This window comes from Aythya ferina (assembly GCF_964211825.1).
Source record: "Aythya ferina genome assembly, chromosome: 9".
In the NCBI taxonomy this organism is placed as follows: Eukaryota; Metazoa; Chordata; class Aves; order Anseriformes; family Anatidae; genus Aythya; species Aythya ferina.
In genome coordinates, this window is record NC_140305.1 from 22,080,433 (window position 1) to 22,103,963 (window position 23,531).

Sequence of the window (23,531 nt, forward strand, 5' to 3'; positions counted from 1 at the left end):
GCAACAGAGGAGTGCTGCAGTACTGCAAAGACTTAGCAGAGAGAGAAGGGGACTGTAGGGCACACAGTCAATAAGATTAGAGGAACTGGTGTCCAAGGAGACGAAGACTCCCATCTTCCTGCACAGAGTGGAGAACCTGTGAAAGAAAGGGACGGATGGGGAAATAGAAATCTCAGCACAGCCATGGGAAAATGGGTTATCTGATGGAGTGAGCAAATCCCCTCTCCTTATGCAAAATCTGGTGGGAATCTGCACACTGCTACCCTTATTCCTGCCTTGCCAGGATTGAAAAATGGTGAGATCACCACTAAATGAGCTTAACATATGGGTTTGCACTTCTTGTATCATTCCAGGTTGCATTAATCTCTGTGGTGGGTTCTCATTTAGCTGAGAAAACGTCACTGAAACAAATGAACCAGAGCAGGCTGATATGTTATCAACAGATGTAGAGCATCTCTTCTGCATACTGCAGACACAGGGGCAAACAGTCGGCATTCTCACTTCTCTGCCCCTCCAAAACAAAGATATTGCTGGCTGAGCTGGGAACAAAAATGCCTAAAAGCAGCAGACATTTGGAACAGAGACATGGGTAGTCAGTCAGAGCACATGAATGATGGCAGGGAAGCAAGGTGAAGCACTGGAGTCCAAGCAGGCAGGGAACAGGGATGGAGGAGAGGCTGAATCATAAAGGAGAGGTGCTGGGTGTTGGGAGAGCTGCTTTGGAGATGGGTATGATTCACTTCCATCCACAAAGTCTTCAGATTCCTGTCCACATTTATATTCCCGTTTCAAGGATTCTTCACGCAGCACATGCCAATACTTGTGCTGGTCTTGCATCTGCCCCTGCTTCTTGAACCAGCATGGTCCTTTCAGGGTGTGAGGTCCAAGGAACGGAAAGCAATGTTTTCCCAGACTTGCTGAGAGTGTCCATGATAAAAATGAAAAAATAAATAAAAACAGGAACAACAAAGACCTAACAGGGAGCTGGTGCAGCCCACAGGGAGATGTTTTTCCTGAAGAATTAGAGGGATACAGCAACGCATAAGGTAATGCTACACAACAAAGGATACTAAATATCTGTTTAAGATATTAAAACAGATTTAGGATTGCTAAAGTTTCTGTGAACACTTCCATAAAGCAAAAAGTGAATAAACTTTAAATCCTTGAAGTGAATGTGAGGAAAACTTCAACTTGCATAAAACTTTACAAATAGAGAATGCAAAGTAAAGATCATCTTCATTTTGCTTTAATTAGTCCAGCCTCGAATACTGTCTCAGCACACCATGACATCTGCCAGTATTCTCTTTACTGTTACTAAAGGAACAGGGGGCATTGCAGAATGGGCACGGGCTGCTTGTCTTTGCCTGAAATTCTCTGCGGGCCTTCTCGCAGCCATGCACCTTCTGCCGCGGATCCATCCCAGGCATCACTGTGCTCATACTTCTCTGCACTCAGGAGGATCACCACTGCCTGCTGGTTATAAGGCACACCTGCGCTGGCACGACTCACAAATTTGGTACCCAAAGAAGCGCACAGTCTGCACAGGTTCCCCAAACCTCTCCTCGGACCACAACAGCAGCTCTCTGGCTTGTCCTTCCAGCACCTAACAAGGACAGCACACACGGCTCAGCTCGTGAGGACGATCACACAACACAGGCAGGGAACAGCACATTCAGATGCACTGCGCTGCACCTGCTTGGAGGCTGGCTAGGTGCTGTTTGACAGCACATTTTCCTTTAACGCATACATTCGATGCCGTGCAGTGTCCCTTTTTTATGCACTGTGGGCCAGAGTGGCTTTCCCATTTTCATTAAGCAGACAAAAGGCTTAAACACTATAAAAGGTGGTTGGTATTTAACTTTTCATAAAAATATATTTCAGGTATATCACTCTTTCTTTAGGCTGACCTGGTCTATGGTATATTATTTACATAACCACTGCAATATCTATTTTAAAACTGACAAGACAGCTCTCTCCAGAACTGTAGGCTGCCTTGCCTGTCACCGTGATGGGTAAACAGTGTCACCTTTTCAGGGCCCAATGAATTATAAAGAAGTAGTAAAGTGCACCATCCATCACAATGGCACTAAGTAGGTTTTTGAAGTAGATTTCAGATATCACAAATGCTGTTTAGACTGTTACCAGAAAGCACAAATTGGACGGCTCATATACAATGGCCATGTGATGAATGGACATGACAGGTCATCAAAGAAAATGAGTCCCGCTATTCTACAAATAACCTTGTCAACATGAAAGTAGAGCTGTACCTCTGCTGGTAGACAGACTGCAATGAGCTAATGGTTTTACGTGCTTGAACTTCTTGCAAACCAAATATACAAATGAAATACAATGGAGCAGCGGCATTCAAGCAATATTAGCAATTCAACCTGATTATGTGACACATAATAGAAATTTTCTACTAAGGATGTGTCACATTTGAAAGAAAATTATTCAGATTATGAGTAGCTGTTACAAGAGTATCTTTTTGCAGGAAAACCCTCGTGATTTTGCAATCACGACCAACTGCAACATATTCAAAATACACAATTTGTAGTTCCACTGCAAGCAATCAAGTCACCTTCTGATGGCTGAATCCAACAACAGACACCACCTGCTACACCTCATTCAAAGTTTTTCTACCTCCATTACTTTAAATAGTAAAGATTATTGTGTATGATAAAAAAACAAACAAACAAACAAACAAACAAAAAAAACAGAAAGGTTAGATTGCTACTAATTTCTCTGTAGACTAAATAAACAGGCAAATTTCCCTTTTAGACAAAATTTGATTTAAAGACATTTAGGGTAGACTTTTCAAAGAATAGAAGAAAACATCTCTGAGGGTGCTAGGTATCTCAAAAACTGACTGTAAAATTGTGCACAGGGAGCCATCCTTTGACTCAAATGCAAGCTCCCAAGGTTTTTGTCAAAGCCAAGGAACATCCCTGTTGATAGTATACAGGCAGTGTATGTGGTCATTTCTTCAGAATTCAATCACAGAGAAAAGTGTCTAGAAGTGGTACATGTGTTGCTGGTAATAACGTCAAAGATTCTCCCTAGTACATTCAATTTCCTTTAATCTGATGAATTTGCTAGCAACGCATTTATTTTCATGAAATAAATCTCAAAGGCCACAACTGTACTTTTATCTCATTACAGCTACTCTTATTAGGTTACTGTGAGAAAGTATATACTGAGTGATAAATGTGATAAGCTAAACCCATTCATTAGTACTTTTTACTTGCCCACAGAAAAGTTGAACTGTACACGATGCAAGTTAAGACTTACCATTGCTTACTTCATTTCACTTCTAAACATCAAGCCTCAATACGAAGTTATTATTTTATGGGTTTATTCATTGATAGAGCCCTAGTACAGAGGCTCTACGGTGATAATGAGCATGAAACTCAATCTGGAAAACAGTGCACAAAACCACAAGATGGAGAGAAGTCTTTCTCCCAGAGGAAAATGAGAACTCCAGTCCTCCTTGTCTCTGGACTAAATCCTTTGGACCAAAAGGCTTTGATACTTTCCAGAAGGACAAACTGAAGCAGGATGAGAAACTGGAGGATATGAATTTCTACCAGCCCTCAAATTTCTGAATGTCCAAATTTCAAAATGATGTCAGTAGTCCATAAAATGGGCTGGTTAACATGATGCAACTTTCACCATTTTTACTCATTCCAAGATTTTCACAATGCATTACATTTTATCAATAAACATTATGGGCAAACACTGTCACAAGCAAAAACAAAGTGAATAACAGTTGAATTTTACTGCTCGAAATTCAGTAACTGATATGCAATATAAAATATTCATAAAATATAAAGATATTTTGGAAGAGCTACCCTCCAAAATCAAGACCAACTTTTCCTATGTAGTCTTTTAACTTTTTAAGTCATGAAAATGAACTAAAAAAGAAAACTAATAAAGAAAACTAAGACATAGTCACCACTCACACCCCCCTGCATCACTGAAGGTAATATATAGTATTTTAAAAAGGAGAAATACAACAGTACATTTACATTGAAATTCTTATATTTCAGAAATATACATTGAGGTTTATGCTCAGACAGAAAATGTAGATCATGACAGCTTTCATATTTTCACACCCAAACAACAAGTACCAATTCATCAACTGAGATACTTATTAAAAACAAAACAAACAAACAAACAAAAAACATAAACCTAACACCAACACAAGAAACCTTCAGGTTTGATTATTTTTTAAGTTTGACTTGAGATTTTTACTGGTATTTATCACAGTTATCTTAAGGCTGGTCAATTGTCACGTTTACTTTGCCAGCCAAGTTCAATGGAAGCTGACTATTTCAACACAAATGACAAACAGTTGCGTTACCTCAAGTGTTCCTTTGGCAGAGTAAGCTGCATATGAGTACAGAAGGTCTTGGCTATGAAGAGTTTTGGTCCCTCTGTTGCACTGCTGTCCATCAGGATAAAAGCATTCGCCGCTGTTTTTCAGAGTTATTGTGTTTGAAGTAGAGCCCGGTAGGTCAAGCAAAACAGAATAATTTACCAGCTGGACATCTTCAAGGCCATAAGAAGTCCATTGAACCAGAATTTTCATTGCAGTGTCTACATCATCTTCTCTAGAGAACGGTAACAAATCTCTGGGGAACAAACAAGCAAACAGTTTTCACGTTACTTCCCACCAAGACACTTGCACCCTAACATGCAGCAGTCTACATTACTTGAATGAAACATGGGATTCATGATGGATCATCAAACGTGCATAACAAATGAATCACCTTTCCTTTTCTTTGCAAATAATTTCTTACCATTTAAAAGGCAAACACAACCACTTTGGGGGAAATCAAAGTATGGAAAAAATGTTTATAGGAAACACACCCAATTGAAATGTAAAGAATCAATGGAAATTATCATAACAATTGTTTCAAAATTCATCTCCATGGATCTGCTTAAATTTCTGACACCATCAATTTAATCAACCATTTAGTAGAAAAGAATGCAGTCTGAAGTAATATTTCAGTGACTTCAGGGAGCGAGTGGTGTGGAAAATTAGTTATGTTTGGCTTAAAATCATCAAGTAACGCAAATTTGCTAAGCAGAATGAAACTGTTTCCCCAAATATTGTGTTAGTTGTGCAAAGGCGTTCCTCAGACTTCCCACCTGAGCCAACAGCTTGGCATGCACACGACATGAGCCTAAAAATCAATTTGGCAGTATTGACCAGATGGGCCAACAGGGCCTTGAGGTAGGTTGGTTTGGGTTTATATCACTACCGGGCTTGTATCACTGTACAACACCTGCTACCAGACAGATCATACATGTAGGACAAAAATGGTGACAGCATGGAAGGGCCACCCTCCTGCTAGCAAGTGCTAGAAAGTCCCAGATGTAGAAAGTATTTTATGGATAATTTTAGATGACTTACTTACGTAAGCAAAGTAGGACACAAATAAAAAGCAGCATTATTCAAAAAAAATGTGCTATCTAAATGCAGTACAAAAACTTAAGGAATATTTGTTGAGTTTCTTGAACATGTTCTATTTTTTTTGTTGATATTGTTAGATTGGAAGCTCTCAGGATTGAGGGACAAAATTAAAGGTAATGGTTTTCAAGCACAAATACAGTGATACTGCCAGGAAGTCCTGTTCACAAACTTTGCTTCACAGAAAGATGATTTTCAAAATGATATTTAGATGCTTTACCGTCCTCAAAAAACCCTTAGAACTTTAAAAAGTACCCCAGCCATCCTGCACACACTAAAACCAATATTTGATAATGTATATTCATTTTAAAACCATTACTGCAGGTGATAGATATTTGAGAGTCCCACCAAGTGCATGCTTGCATTTATAGACACCCTGTGACACTGAGCCATGAGCTGCAGAAACTGCAGGCAGGGCAGAGCAGGCTGACCATGCCAGGGTCTGCAACAGCACCAAGGAATACACCACCAAGGAACAATTATGATGGAAAGAAAGCACAAAGAATCCTCATCTACCCCAACACAACAAAGCCTTAAAAAAAAAAAAAAAAAAAAAAAAAAAGAGTGAAGTTGTAGAATCTGTTATAACCTTCAAAACACTCAAAAAACACCAGTGTGATCGGTGTGCATAATCTGGATTAAATAAAGATTCCAATATACAATGGATTTACAAAACAAATTTAAAAAATAAATTTCAATTCTTTAAGTTTAAAGAATTGTGTTGTATCACTGCCTGCATCACAGTAACCAGGTTATCAATGTACGAAGTTCACAGCCTTTACAAGAACCCTGGATTTATGTTAAAGACTTCAGAGATCATGTCAGGAGGAGTAATTGGCAAAGGTTATTCTTGCAGAGATTATATTTTTAAATTATGTAAAATAAGTCTTCAAAAAATCTACAGAAAATGAACAAGTTAAACCAATCAGTAGTATATTACAAGTTTCCAATTTCATCTGCTCCCACTAATGCAATGACATAAACTTGGGCACTGCAGAAACACAGAAAGTTGTTTGATTAACAATCATTAACAGAACATTCACATATCCCACTGGTGATGGAACCATTAATAGGATAAATAACTTACAACTTCAAGAAACTTATCCCAGGACAAAAAGGTTATAACACATTGCAACAAGAAGGAACCAGTTTCAATAAAAGGAACTAAGCATTGAAAGAAGACAGGGATACAATAACAAAGCTACTCGCTCAGTAATACAAGCAAAGTTACTTTCTACTTTGTAATTAAGTAAGTGTGTCTTTGAAACTTTTGCGACAACAGAACTGATTAAGTTAAAGAAATGAGCACATTAACTGTTCACTCCATAATTTCTTTATAGGATGTTAAAATCAAATTGCAAATCACAAGCAAACCTTATATTAAAATAAATCAGCACATATAAGACTATTTTGATAGCTCTTACAAGCAACACAGTACCGAGGGTTGTTGTTTTACAGATTTCCTACAATGACTGTCCTGCACTTACCCTTGATATAATTCTGCTGACTTCATGGACTTAAAACCCAAAGCAAATTTAACCCATTATTCTTATTACATACCATCTCAACAACAAATGCAATGTAAAAACAGTATTTCCTAAGACAGACCAAATTTAGAAGAGCATCAAGTTTGTCTGCCAGTCCATCTTGGCTGCTAAAAAAAAAAAAAAAACAAAAAAACAAAAAAACACAACACTTCCACACACTTCATAGTCAGTCTCTACATCATGTCCCGTAACTTACATCTAAAACTGCCAGAGCATTAAGATTCATAGCAGTAAGACTTAAGCAGTCAAAACAGGCCCTGAAGACAATTATGCCTCTCACTTCTGCAAGCATACTCAGTAGGAATCAATAGCAACGCGATTGCCAATTTCCATTTACAGTATGACCTTTAATAACTTCAGCCAAATTTTTGTATTCCCGCACATTAAAACAGCCCTTTATTCAGCTATGTGTCTAGCTTCAGTCAATGGGAATAACCGCAAAGTTAATGGTCAGATCTCAGTTACTGTAAATCTGCATAATTTATTGAAGTGGAGCCACCAAGGGTGTAAGAATTGGTCTCAAGTTAGAATCAATGTTAATAACAATAACCATCAGAATAATACTGTGTATTTATCTGATGCTCTCCAAGGGATTTCTACAAGTTATTTTCTTTTACTTTCTAGTACAAATCAGATTTGGATAAGATATTGAACTAACAGATCAAAACGGACCATAAACTTGTTTTCATGCGTGTTTTGCTCCATCTCAAGTACGCTTGGTTTCTGAATTGAAAAAAAAAAAAAAAAAAAAAAAAAAGAAAAAAGAATATAATTGCACTTAACTCTGAAAGCATACACTATTTTACTTCCAATAAAGTTTTCCACTTTGATATGATGAAAAGATGAAGAAAACGTTTCTGAAGACACAATCTTTGACTTCCAATATAAACAAGATTATTTTACTGCCTGATCAGTTGAATGTCCTGGTGAGTTAAGACAAACACACCAGTATTGCTGAAGGTTCAAAGCTCTGTAACTACAGAAATAATTTGAAATAAGCTGAAGATACATCTGTAATGAATCCATTCTTTCCGCAGCCTCTGCAGTTTCAAAAGACCAATATTTAACAGATGATTATAAAAGATAAATGAGGACAGGCACATGCAGGCACAAAATACAAAAATTTCATTTTAAAATTGGTAACCATGGGAAACATGGAGCTGAAGCAGCTTAATGGAGAACCATTTGTTGTTAGAGCATTTTGTACAAGAATTTCCTAAAGAAGAGAACAATATACTGCAAACAAACCAGCTGCTTGCTGCTGGTGATATACTGGGACACTGCAGAACACCATTCAAAAAGGTACTGACAAATTGCAACAGGTCACTGCAAGAATCAAAAGATGGATCGATTTAATAGTACAACCACTCCTTATCAATCGTATTAACCCAATGCAATCAATCAATCCATAAATAAAAACAAGTCTAAGCCTGCAGCAGAATTCTACAAATTTAATTTTAAAAATCTCCAGGGAGAAAAATTTCCCTCATATATGAAAAACTCCTCTATGAAAAAGTTGCTTTTTTTCTTTAACGATTTAATGTCTAGACTAATATCTGCCTACGTTTCCTGGCCTATTAACGGACAACTTTGAGTTCCACTTTTCCAGTTAGAAGTGTATCCAATTTTTATTTTCACGATTTTTAAATGTTACTTTTTTTTTTTTTTTCCTTCCAGTTTGCTGAAATTAGGGTTTAAGAAGGAGAACAAATATAATTTTGGAGTTTTTATGTGCCAGTTTTTTGTCTGGGTAGCTGTTTTCAAAGTTTGGGGGTCACAACGAATTCACTATACAAGATTTTTTTCAAACCGATGTCAGATCAAAGTGGTATCTCAGCTAATATGTTGTTTACAACAGTAACTGGTAGCAGATGATCAAAAAGAATGCAAGAAACACATCATATGGGGTTATTATATTTATAGGTTTCCATGCATATGTCTTTTTTGCCTACCTGCAAATGTGTCCAGGCCGAGTTTTAAAAATGCGTACATATGCTGAGTACATATTTTCATATTTTCTTGTGGTTTCATCCCACTACAAGCAGAGATGTTGCTGCTTCAAAAGTGCTGGACGTGTGCACAGCACTCGCGTGGACCAACTGTTCAGCATATGCACAAGCATTTTTCCCAGTTGCTGATACAGTATCTGTTTGCATCTATCACGTTTACTGTGTGTAGACACAGCGACCCAAATGTTTCCAGGAAATACCACCTGCCCAAGCCACATCTGCCTGCATTTTAATTACACGTTCTTGTTAATTAGGGGGCTCCACTGGCCGGTCTCCAGCCCGCCCAATCGCATTTCTCGTGGTCCAGACTGACTGCCACAAATTTGCTGATTCCAAAAGAAAACTTCCAAGTACAAGAGAGGAAAAATATTTATCAGCATGTTAAATTATTTAAGAGAAACATTCTCGTGGTGTAAGCAGCTGACTGCAGGCAGCTTGGCGCAGAGGGGATACAGTTGTCTGAAGGTACCAAGAACCATGTCAGGTTCTTTAGGGGACCTTGCAAGGCCTCCAGCAGCTGCTGAAGCAGTCCCATGACATGTTCTCTTCACATCTGCCATCACTCTACATTCTGCATGCTCTGGGCATATATTTCACAGTGATATTGACATTATTTTTGCGGTAGCCATGGGTCACAAGAAATGCAGTGCTGTGTTCTTTCATGTCACACGATGGGGACTGCAGTGACCATGGGGACACCACTTCCTAAATCACACACAGACAAGGTGATGCAGGCCGAGAGCATGAGCACAATGCAAAGGTATGGCTAAACATAACAGCTGGACACTAGATACAGCCGCTACATGACAAGATGCTCCTTCTTACGTACGCCTGTTTTTTGGCTGGGTGGATGAGCCACTGCAGCAGCCTCTGCAGGCAGGACCTACCACCTCTAAGTCCCTCCCTGTAACCCGTTCTGCCTGATGGACCTACACACAGCTCATCTCGATACAGTGACAAATGCTTGGACTGTCCTACTAACAGGACAGCCAAAAGCATGTTCAAGTCTTGGGTAGCCATCTATCACTTCTGCCATCAAAGCACTTCTTGATCTGCACCAGCGTGTCTATGGACACTACACAGTAGTAGTAATCTGCAATACAGAGGTGCTACATGCTATTGGCATGAAGCAGTATTTTAATGACAGTTCATTCTCCACAGAATAAAAGTAATTCATAAACCCATTAAAATACATAACATGTGACAATAGAATACCAGCTCTAGATGTGGCCATAGAATTCTATAGCAAAAAGAAGTGTTTATTTCTCCATTTACTTTAACATCATGTGCACTATGGCTTTTGCATATTTACACACAAAAAAAAAAGGGGGGGATTTGCATCATCTCTTTAGAATATGATACCATGAGTAAGCACAAAAGTACTTTTCAACAAAACTTCACAGCTTTTTTGTCCTATGTCTAGGTCCACCTCGCTATTAAACTTTTGCAGGGGTACCCAAGCATACGTACCCTCTCCTATCATGGTATAATTACATGCACAACAGTTGCAGGTCAAACCTCTCATTTTTCTGCCGAATTCTTTGTCATGGGATTGGAGACACTCAAATCTCAGCCCCTGCTGGCTTCCAAACGTGGCTATTTTGTACATTGTTTTGTTCACTGCAGGACTACTAAGCATATTGCTACTCCCTGCTGCAACAGACAGTCAAATCCCTTTTATATGTTTTAAATAAAAGTAACGGAGATAGTTCAAACCTCACTTGCCAACATCAGGATGCAAGCCAAACTTGCATTCAAGGCAGATGGTGAAAGGCATTGAAAAATGACCAATTCTTTCATTCCGTGTTTCTACATTTTATTGCAAAACAAGCAATTCATTGTTCCTGTACACTAAACATTGCAAAGTCATAAATTGACCGTAGGTGAGCTTTCCAAAGTTTTCTAAGAGATTTGGCTGTCATTTATATGAAATCTAGCCAGCATCCAAATCTTCGAAATGCTTCAGAAGATAAGAATGCCAATACTACTTCCAGTAAATGCCCATCAAATGATTGCTCAGAAAAAAAGTAAAAACATGGCAAGCACATACAAAATCTCCCTACTGCTATTCTAGTCTATTTTAAGCTTAGAAGACTTTTGAGTAATCTATAGCTCTGAATACCTGTGACTTCTTTGAGAGCATTCACCTTAATTTTCAGCAATAATATGCCATTTTAAGCTAAACATGTTCTTCTTAGACCTATTTGTTTAACAAACAGCAATTATTTTATTGTGGAATCTTTCACTGTGGAAATAAACACCAGTGGCAATACCCAATGCCTCACTGATTCCAACATCAGACAAACAGAGTAACAGTACTTTAAAATATTTTTAATGCACAAAATCATATTTTAATGGTCTATTAATGGAAAACTATCAATTGCATCTTTTTATTGATGGAGAAAGAAAATTGGTGAGAGCAGTTATTGAACAGTACACAAGCTAAAGTCATCATATGACTTATGAGTTTATTTCATGAGTTAAATTGCCACAGAGTATGTGGCCAGATCCACCAACAAATCATCAGCTGACATTTGTGGAAATCACCCCCACTGGCTTCCAAACTTTGAAAACTAAGTATCTGCCAAGTACTCCATTTGCAAATATATTACATTACATGGTGAGCATGCACTTTTTGTTTTTTGTTTTTGGTGTTTTAAACCATACGAGTTTATATCTACTTGGAACTAGAGTCATTTTACTCTTACTTTTAGTAATTCTTCACAGTCATAATTTCAGAGGAAACTGTAGGAATAAATTGCATCCCAGCGCAAGAATGGCTTTTGTTCTATTCTCCTAAATATAGTCTTTTACAGCAATGGAGCTAATATTCCCAGTATTTCATGAATCATCAGTATCAGCAAATACCAATTATAAACATCTCTTATTTAGAGTCTAAAACATACTGCATGTGTACACTAGTGTTTGAGTGCAGAAATTGCTGGGCAAAGAACTGAAGAGTTTACTTGATTCACATTCTTTACAAGTCAGCCAAAAAGATCTGAATATATGTAAAATGTGTTATCTGGGTTATAAATCTGGTAGAAACTGTTCTGAATACATTAAAAAAAAAAAAAAAAAAAAAAAAAGACTACCTTCATACTAGCTTTACTTGCAGTACAGAAAATGGATAGCAAATGATCAATGTTACTGCATTACTTTACAAATGAGTTGGTTTATCAACAGAGCTCATCAAAATACAGTAAAGTGCATTGGCCAGAGTGAAGGTTGTTTAATTGAGCTCATTTTACTATAGTAGCAATGGACTACAGTCACAAGTAATCAGCTAAAGTTCTGCTGCCATGCAATAACATAAGAAATTATCAGTTTTTGATCACTTGTAATGATGTCTGCAAAATCTGAAAGGCAGCTGACTTTGATTTTAAGCCAGATGCTTAAGAACTGAAAAACACAAATCTGTTAAAGTTTTTGAAAATGCTTAGCATAAGCAAATCACTCAAGGACAAACAGGTAGGCAATTACAGAAGTAGACCTACCAACCAAGTTGCCTGATTCACACTTGAGGGTTTCAGTTATAGAAGTATCTTAAACTTTATTTAAAATCCTCAATTTTTTTTTTTTTTTTAAATCACTCAGTTTTATATGACACACCTTGCTTAATTAACTAGCATAGAGGCAGATGTGAATGTCATTTAGCATTTCTCCCCCATCATTCTGGAGACACACTAAAAAAAGGATGGTGATCATTATCCATTTTCAGAATAGTTAATGAACCACAGAAACCTTAATCTGGAGAGTGACAGATCCAGACCCTCGAAATAGGCCATTATTCAAAATCCCAAAGACCGTTAATGCCAGATGCCAACGGAGAGGGAAGTTACCTTTTAAATCGCATACTTCAGCATAAAAGAATTCATTGCCATGATTCACTGTTCCTCTTGTTTACAGAAAGGTTTAGGTGAAAGGAAGTAAATCAATCTTCTGTCTTCAAATGCTTACCACAAAGAGAACTGATCCACTCCTTCATGTATTTATTGTTTTTAATATAGCAAATTATTTTCTACAAATGAAATGACAATATTTTTAAGTGTATGTAGAATGGAGATACATAGACAAGAAACCTTTTTTTTTCATTAAACAATCCTGTTTACAAGATCTCTCAAAATAATGCCATTTTATTTCAAAATCAGTAAAATCAGCAGCATTGTCTTTTTCCTATTAACTTCCATAATTGTTAGTTTCCAGGCACAAAAGACAGGTTTTCCTCTATAACATATGGAGTGAGAGGAAACATCACAATCTATATCTTCATCCAATTTTATCTGAAGTATTTTAAATAAATTTACATTATGTCGTAAAATACAACAGTATTCTGTATGCCTTAACCTAAACTTTTATGTTAGACATACAAGGATATCTTAGTTTTCCTTTTAAAGATAGCAAAGGGAATATCATTTTATTTGAAATTTATAGGTCTAGTTTTTTTTACAGAGGGATTTAGTACTCTTCTCCCAATGCAACAGGAAATCCAGGCCTGAAGCTCCAAACATTAGTGCCCTGCATCTTCTAACAGGTCACGATGTGGAGCACAAGGCATACTGCAGGTGAAGGACACCAAAAAATTAAGTCTCCCACCTTGAAAGTGCTGCGTATAACCATGTTTTCACAGGCTGAGTATTGACCCAGCAAAACTTCACTATGATATAATCTTCTTTTCTTCACAGACCACAGGAAATATGCCAATGTCTCGATAAAATGGGGCCAGCTGCATAATCAAGCCCCAGTGATATATTTTACTGTCTGAGACAATCATGTTTACTCATGGCAAAAGACAAATTCTATATGGATGTGAATAGCAATGGATGTTTCACTAATGCTTTTTTATAAGGAAAACCTATTGATCAAAAAACTTGAAACCTTGCTTTTTATATAATCTGCTGATCAAAAAAAAATCTCAATACTACCCAACTGGCAGTATTTTATTCCTTTCATTTCCCAATCATTGTGTTATACCACAAACTGAAAAGCAATTAGATTGAACACTAAGTGTTATTCTGACAGCACTGGATATCTTTATTTAAACCATATGATTCAATTTTTAAATAAAATCCCATTTCCCAAAGGATACTAAGGAATTAAGAGAGCATCCTAACCTGAAATCCTAGAAAAACTTGTCAATGTTTAGAAAAGCTATCCATTATTTGAAGATTAAGAATGATACGGAATTAGATAAATCCCCAAATAAATGTTTAATTTTTAAAACTAAAAAGAAGATTAAAGCTTCATTTTACCTGATGGATCTCAATAAGTTAACCCTACATACAGAAGAACCTCAGCCAACCAGAAGACAGTGCCATGTAACCTTTCTGTTACCAGCTTCACTTTCTTATCTCTGTATGTTAATTTACCAGTGCAATTCTATTAGAAGTGAAGAAATTTCTAGCTGAAATTTCTAGCTGTGTTAGCTTAGACATTTTATGGAAACATTTACAAGTCCAGTCAGGTGTATTAGTTAAAATGAAAACTGCAGATAAAAAAAATGGGAGAAAGGGCACAATACCAGTTTTACATATTTATGCAAGAAAAATGTTATCATGAGCGTCATATCACATGGCTTAGTTCAGATAATCACCGTCTTGCCAGCCAAACTCTGTTTCAGCTGAATTTGTTTTATCTTAAAATACTTACATCTCTGAACTCACCCTTCAGTTCCAATATACAACTGAGGAAATCACCACTGATAACCAAAACATTGTTCTGAAGTTATTTATGCTATACCACAGATCAAATTGCTTGTGGATATACAAAATGCTCTCTACAAAGGAACAAGCATAAAATCTTAAAAAAAGAGAGGCTTGGACGAGACCACATTTGGGTCAAGGCAGACTCAGCTCACCCTGCTGTCCCTGCAGGCAGATGCTTTCCTGCCCTGTTCCAAGTATAGTCCCCGTCCATCCTAAATAATCTCACTGTATCTTGATATCCTGCTACATTTAAGCACACTGTATGTCCTCCCTTCTACCACTGATGTTGAGAATAGACTAATCTCTTATTTTTTTGCATTTTTTTTTTTTTATCTCCTCCCAGACCTGAAGATTGCCCCTATCACCTTCCCTCATCTCACTTTAAGCCAAACATTCTTTCATCCATTTCTCAGAGTCCCCGCCCCTGAAATCTGATGGCTTTCCCTGATCTCCTGGTCTGCTTCAATCCTCCTGAAATTCAATTCCACAAAATGGACTCTGCAAATACGTCACATGCATTTAAAATGAATAATTAGCATCTAATTACTGTTTGCTTTCATGAAGTCAATTATTATTCCTCAACTGTCCTTATTCTGATTTCACCCATATAGCTTTCCAGTGAGTTCACAAAGTCCTTCAGCTTTGTTGACCTCAAATTTCAAAAAGGCCTTCCTCTTTCATTACTCATTTACTTTAAGAAAGAATGGTCCTGAGCACATCATTATATACTGTAGAAAATAGGTCAGATTTTCAAAGTGCAGAAAACCTACTGTTAGGACTGGGTATCTTTTTTCACCTAAAAATCAGTTCCCATATAAATAAGTAAGCTTAATTGCAAGAGATACAAAGTTGTTGAAGCCTGCCTCACACCATATTTATCATACGTCAGTATGTGCAGACAGCAACCTGGCCAGAACTCTGAGGAAGCTCTGCCTGTGTACTTTCACTGAACTGAGTCCTCCCAGAGCATCAAATATACTCACAAAAGCACATTGCCTCAGAATGCCTATGTGTATATGGCAAAACATTGGCGCAACCATGTAGAGTCTTCCAAAACAAGTCACAAGGAACCTTCTCCTCCCCTCCACCATTTTCTGTTTCTAGACTTTCAGCATGCAACATCCCTTTTTTTCCCTTTGCAATCCCCAGAGAGTAACTCATTCCCCAAAAGCAACCTATTCACCAATATTTTCTTTCCTGCTCTAGATTTCTCTCAGAATCCTGGCCCTTCTTTAGCTGAAAATGAAATTAAAAAGTGCAGTATCTCATGGACAGTAGGTGGTGTTTTCATGGAGTAACACTTAGATGTTCTAATTCATTTTCAGCATCTCTTCTGTTCCAACTGAAATTTCAAAGCCAATTTTGAGTGAAAAAAAGCACAAATAAAAGACAAAAAGAACAGCAATATGCAGATGTTCAGGAATTAGAATCAAGGCTGAAAAATGCCCCCTAGTATTCCGTGCGCTTTAATGTGCAATCACCTGAATTGCTTACTGCCAGTACAAATGGGCTATTGTAGGATGGCAACGTTAAACCTGAAGGCCAGAGGGGGGTGGCTGTTGCTAGGCAGTAAAGAGAAAAGTGCTCCATTCCAAAGCTGCAGTATCAATTAAATCTTTGGAAAAAAAAAAAAAATACAAAGAAGAATCATTACACATCAATGGTAAATTTCAGTATATTTTCTTGTCTCTCTCCCCATAAAGATATTATGACTTTGAGTCTTAGCTTGCCCCTAACGTGGTGTTAAATAAGCTACGTACAGACATGAGGACACAAACAAGTGTTTAAAATTCGGCAGAAGTGCAGGTTTTCACTGGGTATGCATGTACTGAGCGTGGTCATGTAGACACACTGCAGAAAGTAAAAGTGTCGGCATGGTCATCTGGTATTACTTCTTACGTCTCCTATAAAGATCATCATCTGTCTCCTAGGTGGAGAAACTCTAGGAGGCAGAAGCTCAATTTGTTATTAACATGACTAACACAAATATTACCAGTAACAAACTACCTATATTGATTATGCAACCACAGCATTTCATCCCAAGTTTCTTAAGTATCTGTGACATTAACATATAAATTGCATACTCAACTCTTTTCACTGCTCTTTGTTAGATTTTTTCAAGGGTCTCTCCCCCACATCTTCCTCTTCCTACTACAAACCATACTTTGGCAACCTAAGCCTTGGGTGGCTCCACCTCTACCACGTTTCACCCCTGCAGTGTTCCCTGCTAACTCCAACCCACTGCTCCCAACATAATGTGTTACTTTATGTACCAAGCAGACAGAATTAGCAAATAATTAGATGTCTTTGAGCCTTGGGACGGTAGAAACACCCGGTGTAACAATCAGATCTTGAGTGAAGACAGAAAGGACAAATTTGATCTGATAAGGAAACTGACCCCACATCTCCCCCAGCCCTTGTCCTGCATATCACAAGAGAAAGCACTTAGATGAAATACCCCAGAAACATGGGCTTATGACAATAATTTAGTCACGATATTCAGCTGGGGAGTCAGGAGAGGAATAACCTAGGAAAGTGTTTTGTCACCTTGTACACAGGTTTTAAAATTTTAGAGAAGTGTTATCACCTGAGATGATTTGGCATTCTGTGTCTACAAGTTTGCTCTCTGAGCTAACAAATGCACAAATGCTTATAGAAATGGATGAAATCTTTTACCACCATGATAATTAGTTTCTAAATTTTATTTTAAAATATTACTCATATGCTTCATGACTAATATGCCACCGCTCGTCTGAAGGGGCAAAAGAGCAGGTGGTTTCGGAAAAAAAAAAATCATTATGAGATGATTTTGTTTAAGTCTTTTATCTAGAGTAAGATTTTAACATTTCCAGAGTTAAGAAATAGGAAGTGAGAATAATCTTGCTCTGCATTATCTCATCTTCTGTTCACCTTGGCCACTATATTAGGATATGCAGCTTAATGACACATTTATATGAAGACAATAATAGCTTTATAGCTTACTATGCTATGTTGCTAGGATGCACTTCTTAAATCATCAACAAAATTACTCTCTCCAGCTATATATTTAGTGTACCTATCAGCACCTGGGAAAACTGAATTAATCAAATTATCCACAGCCAAGATTTTTTTTTTAAACGGATGGTTAACATTAGAATCCCATATCCACATTTAGACATATAAACAAATAAAATCTGGAATATAAAATGATGAGCACTGCAAATTAGTTTACATACGTAGGAGCTTTGTTAAAGAGTTAAGAATCTGGTTCAGAAGCCTATTTCCTCCTCGGTTATAAAACCTTCTCGTGTAAGACTGACAAGTCAGCAGCATTGTGTGCTTCTGAGGACAAGACATTTCACAGAGAATGGCACCTGAATGTTTTTTTTCCTCTTCCACCTACTCAGGCCTGAGCCCTAGTCTCAAGAGACTACCAAATATTCTGCCTTCAAATATGCCACCTTATCAGTAATCTCAATTCACCCCGTAAATTCATGTGGCTCTCCAGCTGCAGCTGTTTCAGCTAAAGGGATTATCATCAGTGTCCCAAGCCCTCCCTGACTCCTTTGCCCTCCATCTAAAAATTACTGTTTATTCAGCTCTGCTGATGGAATGAACAAACTGACCTCAATCAAAGTGAGCTCGGTTTATTTACACATTTTAAATATTACATATTTGTTAGTCCAAGCTCATCAACCAGCTACCAAAATATTTTTTCTGTAGGAAGCCCTATCCCTAAGAGTAATGATAATCTCTTGGCAAGCCACCATCCAACACAAGTCTGCTTCCATCATTTCTCTTGTACCCATAGTAAGCACTGGCTGTTCTGTTTCCTGAAATGAGGTCACCACATCAACATTTTTTAGCCAAATGGGCCATACCTCCTTAAAGGTTTGCTATTTTAAAGGTAAAATAAACTGCACTACTCCAGCAACCAGGTTAAAGGCTCCCTAAGTAGCCAAAAGATAACATGAGACAAGATGTGACTTAATGACGTACACCATTTCCTGCAACTAAAGCAGCTTTCAAGAACCCATGCGTGCTTTCACAATAAAGATACAACTGCATTGCTGAATGAAGAGAAGAAAACAGTTAAAGAAATTCAAAGGCGCATTGTTTCTATTAGTTCATATTTGAAGTACAATGATGCATGAAATAATGCTTGTTAATATCCACACTTCCACATGCTGCCGAATTAAGGATAAAGCCCCAAACTGTTAAACTGCAAGCAAAAAATAACTACCTTTGTTCCTGTAAACTAGCAAGTCTCTTACATAGATCATAAACATGCAATTTTGAACCCAATTTTAAAAATCACGTTTTCTTTGTTCAAGAGTCAGAGAGGAGTATACAAATACATAAGCATGTATGTGAGCGCGTGTACACGCAGTGCAAGCTGTACTGGAAGAACCCTGACAACTGCTTAATCTGCATCTGTTATTTTCCAATTCAGAGCTGACTGCAGGAACACCACCAGAGTTCACTGCAACTCCTAATGACAGTGAACAAACAAGATGTTTGGAACACAACCTGCTTTCTCTACCCCTGGACGCGTCTAACTACAGTTGAACTTGTCTCCGGCTAGATGAAGCATGAAACCCAGGAGACACAGCTACAACGGGCTGCTCCTTCCATCGGGCAGCTGTCTGCACTCAGTGTCATTCACCTGGGAGAAAGCCTGGGAGAAAGCCTCGCAACAGCTTCCAGCTGCTGTTAGCTCCCATATTACAGAGGGAAAAACACACATTAGGCTGGCCTGCTGGGTAAACATACTCACCTGTTTCTCCAGGCTTCTTTGTGAAACGCCACTTTAAGTCTGCAGGGTCACAGCTGTCAGAGATGTATGCAGATCGGAATAGACGTTTTGTTATTAACTAAAAAGTTTAAGTAAACAAAAGCATCACCTGTTTCTCTCATTTGCAAAGATTCTTCTTCCTTGAATATTTATATTTTAACACACTGAAGACCTGTATTATCCAAGACCCTGGGAAACTGCTGAGTCTAGTGATGGTATTTAAGTTATGGCTTTTTCATATCTTCTGGAGCTAAGACAATTACACAGACGTTTTTAGAGCCACTAAAAATCTACTATCCAGCAGGGTGAAAAGTTAAATGCAAGTGAAAAAAAAATAATACAAACTTCATATTTGTTGGTTCCACAACCTGACAAAGACGCCTCTGTTACAAAATTCTATCAAATGTCAACACTTACGGACAGCATTATTTGCAGTATGCTTCAAAAATCCTCTAATGCTGAAAACAACTGTAATTTGCTCTGGCACTACTCCTATGAAGTGCTCAATTCAGAGACCTGTTTCTGTCGGTAAATACATGTGTGAACCTTTATTGTACAAAGCTCCTTTGAGCAACCAAACCAGTATTTTCCCCACTCTCCAAAAACACTTGGACCAATAACATACAAAATCTTTTCTTACAGTAGTCCCCTTCAGTAGGCTACTCCATAAGCTGTTATGCATCTTCCCTATATAATTGAGAACACAGAAATGATACACCTGAAATCATAGAAGTCACTTATATAAAGAGCTTAAAAAAAAAATCTGAAACAGACGGTTAGATGAACATAATCTGTTTACCCACCTCCAGGAAAGTATTTCCAATTATTATAGCTTGGATTATCAAATAATTCCTGCTAAGCATAGCATTAGAAACATTATTAAAATTAATGGCTGCAGTTTTCAGCTGATGAATGCATAATAAACATGACATCATACAAACGATCATAACGAAGCAATATGTAATTAGTTATTTTTGAGGGCAGGAGACTATCAATGAAACATGAATTTTAATGTTGCAATTTTTTTTCTGTCTCCTAACCCAGGCACTCACAGGAAGAAATGAAAACTGAAAAATTTAGAGGGTTTGGGGACCCTTCCTGACTGTAGCAAACAAACATGCTAGAATACATCCTGCACCTACCCTCAAAAGTTCTATTCAGCAATAAACTATCAGCAGGAATTTTACAGAATACATTTACTATTTAATGAACAAAGCAAGGACTACCTGAAATTATATACACGGTTCACAACAAATCATTCCCCCCAGCTTTATTCTTTAATACCTATAGAAAAACCTACAGCAACAGATAAAAGATTTCTGGCCATGCAAATATAATTCACATTTATCTCAAACCTTAGCTTCTGGAGTACTGTGATGATATCAGATTTTCAGCTTTTATTAAAAAATATTTTACCTTTTCGTTTTATGAAGGAGAACATGACAGATTGACCCAAGAACACTCGGCAGTCAGCTAACAAATTAAAAATGCACTCCTGTTTTAATATAATTACTTTTATTGCTTAAGTAAGTGACAATAGAAGATGAATCATTTTGCCACGTGGTGGTGGCAATTCTGCTTTATGTGATATGAAAATAGATTAAGATGGAAAAACAGTCACACAGAAGGACAGTGGTGTCACCACCTCATAGTGCTTCTCTGACATGATGCTCTGCAAGCTGCAGTGCCAAGGAGGGGAGGTTTGGGGCCACCACTGCAGGGCCCAGGCAGAAACACAATTCCCTGCCAGCCAGCTCTGCTGCCCACAGGGTCCCATCCATTCAGGAGCATGGTGGCAGCTCAGAGGCTCCAGCAAACACAGGTGCACTAGGTGATGTTCAATACATTCTGTTTTGGGCACTGCCAACAGCCACACTCCTCTAGACCAAGCATGAGATCACAATTACCATAAATAAAAGGAGTATAGGAAATAGAAATACCCTACACGTCATGCTGACTGGATAGCTGCTGCATGCCACACCACAGGATCTATATCTCTGAAAAGAGATGGAGAAAAACAAATGGATCCAGAGTATTATGAACACTGAGCCATGAACCACTTTGATTTAAACTGATGAGGGGAAAAGGACATAACCAGATATGTTTAAGCCCTACTTGCTTGCTGTAATATAAAGAAAACTATTCTAAGCAACAAGAAGCCTATTCTGGAAAAACCTCAGGCTAACAATTTAATTTCTGACTACAGAGATATTACCTTGTTAAATCAACAGTCAGTGAAAGGCTTTTACTTCCTCCTGTAAGTGCATTACCAATCCTTTCCTTTTCTGCTGTAATTCTGCCACCAGATGGAGTTCACATCTTGTGACAGTCACAGGAGAAAGACCAATGAAAACCACAAAACCGTGTATGGATTTCAACACGTTCCAAATAAATACAGCTCAAAGCTACTGTCTGCACTTAAACCGAAGGAAGTATTTGGCCAACCAGCATAAACAGAGTAAGAGGTCCAGCAAAAAACTGTTACTGCTGAAAAAGACATACAGTTTTAAGAGGAATGAAGTCATTCATTTGAAACTGTGCTGAGAATATAACAGCAAGTTTTGTAGTTACCTGTTACATTCTTTAGATTATAAGAAGATATCCAGCTGACACAAGATTTATTCCTTTGAGCAGCAGTTTCTTTTTGAAACAGAGGGAAAGTAACCCAAGGAGGGTATAGTTTTCTTGTAGGCACTGTACATGTTGTAAATAAACTTTCTGTGGAAAATAGGAAAAGTTTGACTCTTCAACTGTCTGCTAGTGAGACCCTACTAATTTAAGACACAGCCAGGCAATTTTGATGAAAGCAGAAACCACATCAACTTCAGCAGGAACTCTGAAAATCAGCAGAACATACATGTAGGAGTGAGAAAACTGTCCAGTCCATGGATTCACCCGGCCCTTTGGCTCAGCAAACAGATGTTTTTTTCTCTTGTTGCTTCTGACAGATTAAGTAATTCCACAGTTGTCCATAATTAACTTTGGCATGAAGGTAACTACCCTTGCACAATCTGGAAGGCATATGAAATGTCAGAGAGCTACTCCAGAGTAATTTGTTTCTTGCCTTATCTATAAGAAACAAGTGTTATTTTTTAAAAGGTGTGACATGACAGCACAAGACACTGTTTCACCACTAGTCATTAAATAAACGTAAGCAACACAAAAATACTTAAAATACTAAGTAAGGAGTAGGGAGAAAAACAGAAATTGATTAGAAAAATAAAACACTGTCTGCAATCCCACACTATCCTTAGGTGTCACACACCTGAGACATTCAGGAGGCTCAGGATCTGCAAGGAGGCAGCTGAGGAAATCCTCCTGGAAGCGAGCAGGAGATGACAGTCCCTGAGGATCTGTGAGGCAGCCTCATCTGGAGCACAGGTGTCACTTGTATCACTGTCCCGTACATCCCGCCTCAGATCACAAACTGTCCAAGTAGCTCCAGGACTGGTGTTATGGTTTGAAGCAAATAAGGATCAGAGGAGTATATGATGATGATGATTATGTTTCTCTCCAGCCATCATGACTTGCTAGTGCCTGCTCAATGTGACCAGCACCTTCACGGAGATAGCTCTTCTGCTTGGGTGTCTGTTGCCTTTGGAAAGGTATCGGAGCTTCAGCAGACAGGATGCCTACTGTTAAGCAGCAGAGCAGCAGGGAAGTTTGGTACAGGCAATGTGATGCACAGTATGGATGACAAAATGTCCAAACCTTGAAAAAAACCTGGTTGCACTTGCCACGGGAGGGAGGTGGTAGGAGAACAAAAGCCTCCAACAGGGAAAAAGGCATCTGGACTTAGGCTAGGTTCCCAGGATGTCATTACAGGATTACCAGATATATACTTTGCCACGTTATGTGGGATGTTATTTAGTAACACTAAAAGTACAAATCTGTCATCCACGAGCCTGTCTTTCTTGTTTACCTCACCTCTCCCCTATCATCTTAAATCCTACTATTCTGTCTTTTCTCAACTCAAGATTACTTTTGGCCGCCTTATCAGTCTCCTCCAGACTGATAGTTTCA

The 23,531-nt window shown here is 38.0% G+C and overlaps 1 protein-coding gene across 14 annotated transcripts in view; it reads right to left on the bottom strand.

Annotated features, from left to right (window-relative positions):
* Positions 1–23,531, bottom strand: part of NAALADL2 (N-acetylated alpha-linked acidic dipeptidase like 2) — a 433,689-nt gene that overhangs the window by 185,594 nt on the left and 224,564 nt on the right. For all 14 annotated transcript variants that reach the window (XM_084529574.1, XM_084529579.1, XM_084529568.1 and 11 more), the window contains one exon: positions 4,361–4,631. In XM_084529574.1, coding sequence (XP_084385700.1) covers positions 4,361–4,631 — 271 coding nt within the window. The remainder of the gene's footprint in view (positions 1–4,360; positions 4,632–23,531) is intronic.